At 39.1% G+C, this 10,128-nt stretch overlaps 1 protein-coding gene across 2 annotated transcripts in view; it reads right to left on the bottom strand.

Annotated features, from left to right (window-relative positions):
* Window positions 1-708: 708 nt before the first annotated feature.
* Window positions 709-10,128, bottom strand: part of TPD52L1 (TPD52 like 1) — a 1,161,028-nt gene continuing 1,151,608 nt past the window's right edge. For both annotated transcript variants that reach the window (XM_086925324.1, XM_086925325.1), the window contains one exon: window positions 709-4,609. In XM_086925324.1, the coding sequence (XP_086781450.1) occupies window positions 4,475-4,609 (135 nt within the window). In that variant the 3' untranslated portion in view covers window positions 709-4,474. The remainder of the gene's footprint in view (window positions 4,610-10,128) is intronic.

Raw genomic sequence — 10,128 nt, 5'->3', positions numbered from 1 at the left:
TCTAAGTTGATTGAACAGTCTTATGAGAACTGTGTGTAGGTGGGTAATTTGTTAGATTTGTGTTTTCATTATAGTGCAGAGCGGAACTGAGCAGAAAAGGACCACATATTAGAATTAGAACAGAGCAAAGCAGGAGATCTTAGAGTTCTCTCTTAGTGAGAAGACTGACTTTTCTTTGTCCTTTCCTTTTACATGACCCCATGCTGGATCGTTTTCTGATTATATGACTGATATATTTTGAATCCCATGCTATTGGAAGCATACACATTCTTATTCCGATGTAATAATAACCCGACTTTTTCCTTACGTAAACCATTATTTTATAACAAACCTTCATGGCTTTAAATGGAATAGTATCTGTCCATTTTGTGAAGCGAAATGAGATTTACATATTATTAAATGTTATAGATTTGTTGACCTAGCTCAGTTGTGGAACTCGATCCATCTGATAGTGCTTTATGGTCTCTGAAATTAGCATATAGAAAGTGCTAACAGCCTGAAGCATTATAAATGTATACCGCCCTTTTAAACAGTTTTTTTTTCACAAGCAGAAGACCAATATAACTACAATTAAAAAACGAATTTAGACAAACTTGGACATCCTTGCCAATTCAAGGCATAATGAAGTCAAATGGGTAAAAAAAAGCTCTACTGCCATAGTTATTACTAAGCAACATTATAATTATGCAGTTAAATATAATGCCAGCTTCTGCCTTACAGTTCAAATGTGGCATAATTGAGAGCTAAAATACCCATACCAAATAGTCATTTTGGCTGCTGAAAATTTATTATTGGCAGAGATGGTAATGACAATGTTGCTCCTTTCAAAAATGTTGTACTGCAGTGAATAACATTTTAACACATTAAATCGTAACACTAGAAAAATATTTAGCCGCTGCCTTTATTGCTCTTAGTTACATGCAATGTATGCATGCTGGTCATCTCCCAGATGTCCCTATTTAGGATGAATACTCGCCTTTAAAACATTTGATTTTTTTTCAAGCCTTCCAAGTATATTTGTATCTTTAGGTCAACAGTTCTATAATTACGCTTTAAATATTGAGGGCCACATTCGGGGTGATATGGTAATCCTGTTTCAGGTGTAAACAGAGATTTGATCCAGAATTGCACCAGAATTGGAATTAGCAACCGTACAAAGATTGTTTTTTCATTATTTCTCTGCACACATTTCTCCAGGTTAAATCTGATAAGTGTGTGTAGGTACAACAATTGTATGGGCCGAGTTTGACAGCTTGAAATGGCGAAAATCGTGATTGTATAGTGTTATCCTACGATATCTTAGGTTGCAGATTTCGGACTGACATGGTAATACTGCTGAGGGGAAAATCGGAAACTTATACTATTGTTCAGTGGTACTATGCCAAAATGCTTTGAAGAGCAGACTGAACATGAAGGTGTTTTGAAGGCACTCAAAAGGTAAACCAAATTAAATATCAATTCCGTTTTTACATAATGTATAGATGTATTACCTCAAATTAGTTTTTTTATGTGTCTGAGTAATATGTCCACGTGTAACATATTTAAATTCCTAGGGAGAATTCTAGACATCATGGCAGAGCTCTTTCGGGTGCCTCCGCTTACTTAAGAGCACCTTTCATCCTTTAGGACTTTCCTCCAAGAGTTCTGGCCACTTTGGCATGAGATGGAAGGGATCACCTTCAGCTGGCATAGCTGGCTGAATGTGGTATGCTTTCTGCAGGGGACACTTTTCATTTTAAAGTGCTTCTCCTGAATGGTGTTGGTGATTAACTTTTTTATGCCACACTTGTTGAATAACTGCCTGTGTAGGGAGTTCTGTATTTGTGATGAACTTGGGTCTCAGTACAGACTCAAACTCTGCCTCAGGGACTAGTAGAATATCAGAGGTACATCAGTTACTTCTTACTTACAGCTTACCGTTCTAACCCATTTCCTAAGACTCCAGATAGACTGGGGTACCTATCATCAAGTTATATTGATATTTTAAAGTTTTACAATATATATGACTAGGTTAGATGAGACTTTAAGGTCACCTTTCTCCAGTAGAAATAATACTCAAATCTCTAGACAAGTGGTTAAAATCATGGTCGCTGTGTTTGATCATGGTGATTTTATAGCCATAAAACAATTAAGTATAATGATTTTCAATAGACACAATACATGTTTAATATTGGTTGAAGGGTATGTCAATGTTTTAACTTCACCTTCAAGTTCAGCTTATTTTTGTGTAGTGACTGTCAGAGAATGGGGTTTCTGTATCAGTTGATAGTTTGTTTTTATTCCTTCTAAATGTGATTTAGACAACTAATCTATGTCTTGCACCTAACCAGGGGCTGGTCAAAATTAGCTCATGTTCAATAGTACATGGGGTGATTTTAACATAAGATAACTATGATTCAAAGAATGTAATGGACGTTGGGATGGAGTAAACAGTGCAACTCCCAATATGTTTTACCAGACAGCAGTTTTCATTCTACATGTATCAGTTCTTCACAATCTGAAGGATGTGCCACCCAACATTTCAGATTTTAGCTGCAGACCATAAACATCTGTCACAAATTAAAATTTGCATCGGTGCCCTAGAAGAGTACTCAGTTGACCACTCAAAGTCACATCCTGTTTTATTAGATTTTTTTGTAATATTCTCTGATCTGGAGGAAGGTATTTTTCTGCCATACCAAACCCTGTGCTTTGAGGGATCTGACAAAGTAATAAGAGATTCATCTTTTTGATGACTGGAATTCAGTCATTCAATTCAATTCAATTAACAAGATTCTGATTTCACTACCCTACATGTACTCCCTGAATTTGACTTGGGGCAGTAGAGTGATTAAAATGTCTGATTTTATACTGCGGTAGCCTACTGCAAATTGCAGAATCCATTTGGGGAATAAGATTTATGTAACCTCCCTGAACGTCAGTGTATGAGTCAGACACACTATTTGTCAGACTAAAAGTCCACATTTTGATCAGACTTTCTGAAGCCTTAAAATACATAGAGGAATTGTTGTCAGTACTGGTAAACTCTGAAAATGTAAGGCAATTTTCGTTGTTCCTCTCTTCATTGTAATACACAAGTGCTTGTCTACGCATACCGGAAAAAAGCATCACCCCTGTTGTCACAGCCCTGTTCTGAAAAGTATAATGAACTACATTGATAAGTTTGTGCAGTATATCATTTGGAGACATTGAATCAGTGATAAATGAAACTTTCCTTCGCTTATGCTGATTTGCCAATATTCTTTTTAAAACATAAGTTTTCTTCACATTTAAATTTACTGTAGTAAAAAGTGTATGATATAAACACCTGAAACAAAATGATTGTCTTGTTCTCTGGTCGTAATACCTTAAGGAAGATTTCCATGGATCTCAATTAGTCGACATTTTAAATACGTTGTGAAATTAATTGTACGTTGAGTTTATACATCTCTAAATTATCTGCCTTTCTATGGCTTTTGGTGTGTATTGAGATCTCGGGGGCTTGCATATACACTATTTTATTAATTATTCTTTCAGACACTGGTGATTGTCACATCAAATATTGACTGGCAAATTTAATTCCACCCCATCAGTTTAAGTTGGAACACAAAAAATGTGCATTATGGCTCATGCTCTCACTTTAGATCATTGCATGTACCTTAAAGCTCACACAATTAAAATTAATTAGGTATTAAAGTAAGATATAGAGCACGAAAACTCATCAGAAAACTTGAATTTTAAAACACCGTCATGAAACACATGTTTTAATCATTGTATGTGTGCTAATTTAGGCATATTCAAGTTGAATTATTCCCCATCTCAATATTGATTTCTGAGAAATGTAAGAAACTACATTAAACCAATGAACAGCTTCTATTTGTTAGTGCAGTTTTGTTAAAAAACTAGAATAACATTAGACTTTTGCTTGTCTTACTCTAAGAAGAAGAAGCTGAATCTAAATTAAGAAAACTTGGAAACTATATTTGCATTGCAATCTATTTAGGCTGGAATACACAATATTAAGTTGAATTGAGAACTGATTCCAACCTTTTGAACGTTGGCAAAGGTGTGTATATCAGTTGTGACAAATGAAATGTAATTTGGCTGTTTTGTTCCAACATTTGGCTATTTCAGTTGAGATGTATGTACATACTTTAGGAATCAGACCATGGGAATCATCAAAATGAAGACCAGTATATATATTCTGAGAGCAACTGTACAGCATTGCACACAATATCTGTCACAACAAATGGCCATTTTAAAAATACATTTATACTTATAAGCAAAAACACTGTTCAGTCGTCTGTCCTTGGGAGGTTATTCAATAGAGTTGCTCCTAATTAAACTATTATCCGAAATGACCCATCTTAGATACATTTTAAAATTGTTTAGTACAGAAATAAGCAAGATAAAAGAATGTACGCATATGTGATTGAGCTAGCATGTGTATGGGAACTCAGTTCCACCTCAGCTAAGAGTAACATATACATTCAATTTAACACTGGATATCCTCTTCATCTTCTGGCAATTGAGTTTCTGCAACAGAGCAGCTCTGAGCACTAGCATGAGCAGTAGAATTTAGAACTTCTTCAAAACTTGCTCCAACATTACTTGGTCCTCCAACTTTCGTCTGAAATGAAAATATGATAAATAGGTTAAAAGAATTCCACTAAACAAGGACATTTAACTATAGTCATATGGCTAAAGTGGCTAAAGTTCCTGCCAAACTTAGAGACAATCCATTGCTTCCCTAAATCTTGGGTCTTTTGCACTGCAGGATTTAAAACAATTTCACTCAACAGTTTTCACATCAATATTATGATCCGTTAAGGTACCTATACAAGACGTTTTGAGCTCACTGCCGAGTTCTATGCGTAATTTACATGTTACAGGCAGGAATTCAAGCATGGTAGAATCAGTGGTCTTTTATTAATAATGTTCCACCCAACAATGTCATTTAACTCTCTTATTATGGCTGAAGTCAATCTAAAGCAATTATACCGTGTGCTGTTTCACTTTCGGTTGCTGATACAGTAATTAGCAGCTCCAATTGGTTAGCAATTATTGTGTATAAAAACTGTAAAGTTATTTGGATAAATCTATATGTTAATAACATTATTATTACAAGGGGAATACATTAAAATATTTAATTATCTGCTCGACCACTATATGGTCTTCATCATGCTAAATTGTTTAGATACCTTGAAATTAGAGACATTTTTTTTTTTAAGATGCAAAGAAGATTAGAGGGACACAACCTCCCTCATTTATTGAGCACTTTCTAAGGCGATCTTTGACATCACATTTTAAGTATTTCTTTAACATATTTCCACAAGTTGATGTTAACATCTTGTTAGAAATTGGGTTATTGATTGGGGGAGTGTAAGCTCTACTCAGGCAATAACCTCGGTCCTTCTCAGGTTCAACCACAAAAGTCACTAAATTAACCATTGCTTGACCTTCTGGTAGCTTGACACAAAAATAGTCAGGCTTTGCTTAGAAGCAATATGTAAATTACGTATGCTGCACACAAACATTAATAATGTGAAACACAATGCAAGCATAATCCAAATAGGATTTAGTCAAATAGAGTGCATTTTAGTGAATGGAATGATACCACAATGACAAAAATCCAATTAGTAGAATTGGAGATATTCAGTTTTACATTTTTCAGTATTTATTGTGTCTAAGATCACAAAGCTCCACTCGCAGTCATCTGGTTGTGCTAGACCAGGAGACAGTCACAATTTCAAGATGACCGGGCTGGGGAGTGGGTCGAATACAGGGACCAGGTTAGTCTAGCTGAGTTACTTTCTCAAATTCCAGTGCAAAGAGTTTGGCTTCCAGAAGAGGCTGTGAAAAGCAGGAAAAGCCTCACAGATGGGTGTGGGTATGCTGTGAAGAACAGGCCTGTGGCGTGGTCTGTTGTCACTGCAGCTCAAAGATCAGGTCGGGTGTCACAGATGGTCATTGCTGGAGCTTTGAGTTAGTGGTCACAGTAGGCTGTCATTGCTGTAGCACAAAGTTCAGATCTTGCATTGTTGGTTGTCGCAGGCAGTCACTGTAGCACGGAGAGCAAAGGTTCCAGGAACTCACTCTAGCAAAGACAGCAGGGCTCATTCAGGTTGAGTTGTAGGTCCAGGCAGATCCAGTAACAGCAGGGCCGCTTGGCAGTTGCAGGGTGGCCTCTGGAGAGTGTATGTCCCTGTAGCTCAAACTGAAGGTCAACCAACTGACTCTTGGAGTCACTGAGATTAGTCTGTTTTGAAGGTTAAAAGGTTCAGTCTTACTTCTCAGACAGCAAGTCATTCCTCAAGCAGAAGTGCAGGCATCTCACAGCAGGGCAGTATTTTCTTCTGTAATGTCCACAGGTCCAGAAGTGTTCTGAAGAGTTGAGGGTAAATATACATATCTGGTGCCAGCCTCTGTTTCTTTGTGAGAACATCTGTCCAAACCACCACATCTGGTTCTGGAAAGTTCTTCCCTTCCCCTGTCGAGGTTCTAAGAAGTCTTGTGTGACAAAAGGCTAGTGTCAAGTTCCTTTGTGTGTGCTGGAGGGAAGCTCTATGAAAGGTAAGTGGGTGAGGGACCAGATCTGCCCTAGCCTTCCTGGCAGAATGGCCCACCCTGCCCTTTACAATTAAAGAGGATATCAAATTACATTCTTTTGAGGCTAAATAGCATATCTTTATCTGCTCCCAATCCAACGTTAACACGTAATAAATGTAACAAGATAACCCAGTTTTAGTCAATGAGAGTGATAGACCTTATAATATTGAAAAAAAATCTTTTGGAGTTTTTCACTACCAGAACATGTAAAACTTGAACTCACATGTCCTAATGTATAAATATCATGCACCCTGCCCTAGGAGCTTTCAGGGCCTACCTTAGGGGTGACTAATAAGTGTTAAGGAGGATGACTTAGGTCTTACAAAACATGTATTTTGCCACATCGAAATTACATTTAAAACCGCACTACAGACTGCACTGGCAAGCCAGTGACATGTTTTAAAGTGTTATTTTAGAGGGTGGCACACTGACTGCTGCTGGCCCACTAGTAGCATTTCATTTACAGTCTCTGGGTACATGCAGTACCATGTACTAGGGGCTTACAATTAAATTAAACGTGCCAATTAGGTCTAGGCCAATTCTACCATGTTTGAAAGAGAGAGCACAAGCCCTTTAGCACAGGTTAGCAGTGGTAAAAAGCCCAGAGTCTTAATGCCAACAGAACAAACCCAGCAAAGCAGAAGGGGTAAAGCAAAACGTCTCTGTAGAGAGCACCAGGTCCAACACATATGGACAAGTTCATTTTCTAAATGGGTCTCTTGTTCAATTTCCTAAGAGACAATGAGCAACATGATAGGAAAGTTGCATAAATAAATGCAATTACAGAATTGTCACACAAGTGCAGCTCCTGTCCCCAGAGGCTAGGGAAGTGACAGGTTGTTCACAGTCCAGGAGTCAAACTGTTAGGATTCATTTATTCACACTGTGCCCTATGCTTAAGGATTATTAGAAGCAAATAGAACTATCTCAGCATGTTTATCACACAGCTCTCATTTAATACTATTGACATCATTCTAGGCTTTAGGGAATGCTTTTGAAGTGACTTTTGTTGTTTTGGCATGGTTGTCAGTCTGATTAGCTCTTGCTGTTGGAAAGACTCTGCATTTCTGACCTTATAGAATGAAATAAAGAAATCTTACTGCTTATTCCTAAGGTACTTGAAGCTCGGTCCAATCTTTAACACCTTGGCTGCTAGCAGTTTTCCCGTACTGTGCTGGTCATTCATATTTTACATTATTCATGACGAGCTCAGCTCGTCATCAGCACAGCTCAACCGTGCATCATGACGAGCTGAGCTCGTCATCAGCATCGAAAGGGTTAAACACAGTGATTTAGAACAGTTTGGCAGTTTTTATAAAATAAATAGATTCACCGAAGATGCACCGATTGTTCATGTCTATAATGGTGCAGTGTCTGAAGAGATAACTAAATTATGATTATTGCTTTGCATCAGCTGCTGTGGTTTAAAAAATGAGGGGCAGACAGCTGTCTAGCAGACTGGCTTGGGTGGCGTCTGAGAGTGTTTTTTGAGCATTAATGGCCCAATTACAAGTTTGGTGGTGTGGGCCGCCACATCACCGCCCGCTCCCGCACCACCAAACAAGAACGCCGCCTACCCGCCGTGTTATGAGTACTTTTGTGTATGGCAGGCATGCGGCTTGGCGGTCCCGTGGCAGAGTAGTACAAAGGTTCATATGTGAGCCTCAGAACTGCAGCACCCAAGGACTGTCAATGCACAATCCTGCACAGCATGTACTGCGCAGTCCATGCCATGCAGGAACAGTGGCTGCTTGCACAGGTGCAAGAAGGGGGCCCAGTGTCGAACCTCTTTGCGATGCAGGCACTGCTTCAATGCAGAGTCGTGCTCTCTGTTTGTGTTAAGCTGCGCTGGCTGTAAGAATCGCTGTCGTCGAGCAGCCGTTGCTTCGAAGTTGAAGGAGAACCATCGGTTCTGATCGGCGCAAAGTCACCGCTGTGTTGAGGTCAATGTGGGAAAAGCTGCAAGAACCCACTTCTTCTGCCCAGGACTGGAGAGGGCACCTCAGGCAAGGGTAAGACTCACAGATGGCAGAGTCCAGCAGCACCAGCAGGATTGCAGGAAGTCTTTTGTGTCCCTGAGATTTCAGAAAACAGGACAGAAAGCCCTTGGAGACACTCTGGGTTCAAGTGAGGTAGGGCCAGTCCTTGTCCTCAGCAGGGCAGAGATCAGCAGGCAGCAGGGCAGCTTATCAAAGTAGAGAAGCAGTTCCACGGAACAGTTAGTCAAGGCAAAGTGGCAATCCTTATGGCACATCAGTCTTTACTCCAGCAGAGTTCTTCCCAGGTCCAGTAGTATACTTATTTGATAGGGTCAGAGCCCCGCCACTTATACCCAAATGTGTCTTTGAATTGGGGGATGGTAACTTCAAAGCACCTTCTTGTAGTGCACAGGTCCACTATAATCCCAGCCCTGTCTGCCAGTCTATTTGTGGGGACTAAACTTTTATTTGTGTGGGGACAGGACACAGCCTATTCAGATATAAGTGTGAGCTCCCTCTCCCTCTTCCTGCCCAGGAAGGTTATCAGAATGCAAATTAGCCCCCTGTCACAACCACCCTTCCTGTGTTTGTGGTTGTCTAGAGGGAAAGCACAAAGAGTAGCCCTCGCCCAGCCCAGGCGTGTATTAGAGACAGGCTGCAAGCACACATAGCTGAGTTAAGAGCAGATAACTTTCTAAAAATGCCATTTCTAAAATAGCAATGTCAAAGATAAGTTGACCACAAAAAAGGATTTATCATTCCCAATCCAAAGATATGAAATGTGATTTTGGTACTCCTTTCTAATCAGGACTCATAGCTTAAGTGTTTTAAGGAATTCCAAATGCTAGCCTATGAGAGGAGAAAGGCCTTGAAGTAGTGAAAAATAAATGTACCTGTTTGTCACTACCAGGACATGTAAAACCTAAAAGTTCACATCCTACCTTTTACTTACACTGCACCCTGCCCTTAGGTCTACCTGGGGCCTTCCATAGGGGTGACCGATGTATAATAAAATTGGAGTTTAAAGCTTGGCAAGTGGTTGAAATGCCAAGATGATGTGGCAATAAACTGCACACACAGACATTGTAATGGCAGGCCTGAGACAGGTTTGAAAGGCTACTTGTGTGGTTGGCACAACCAGTGATGTAGGCACACTGGTAGCATTTAGAATACAGGCTCTGGGTGTATGGTATACCAATTTACATGGGACTTATAAGTAAGCTAATTATGACAATCAGGTGTAAACTAATTAAGCTACGTTTAGTGACGAGAGTACATGCACTTTAGCACTGATCAGAAGTGGTAAAGTGCTCAGAGTCTTAAGCTAACAAAAAGAAGGTTAATAGAATAGGAGGAGAAAGGCAAAATGTTTGGGGTGACCATACAGGGAGGGAAACGTTATATTATATATATATATATATATATATATATATATATATATATATATATATATATATATATTACCTACTGGCAATAGCCAGTAGGTATATATAGTTAGGATTAATTCTCTATGGAACTTTTGAAAATTCTATGTCTAATAACTTTGGCGTTTGTGGACGGA

The sequence above is a fragment of the Lissotriton vulgaris genome, chromosome 6 (genome assembly GCF_964263255.1).
Source record: "Lissotriton vulgaris chromosome 6, aLisVul1.2, whole genome shotgun sequence".
NCBI classification, from domain to species: domain Eukaryota; kingdom Metazoa; phylum Chordata; class Amphibia; order Caudata; family Salamandridae; genus Lissotriton; species Lissotriton vulgaris.
Note: the sequence above shows the minus strand (reverse complement) of the source record. Positions and strands in the feature narration are given on the sequence as shown.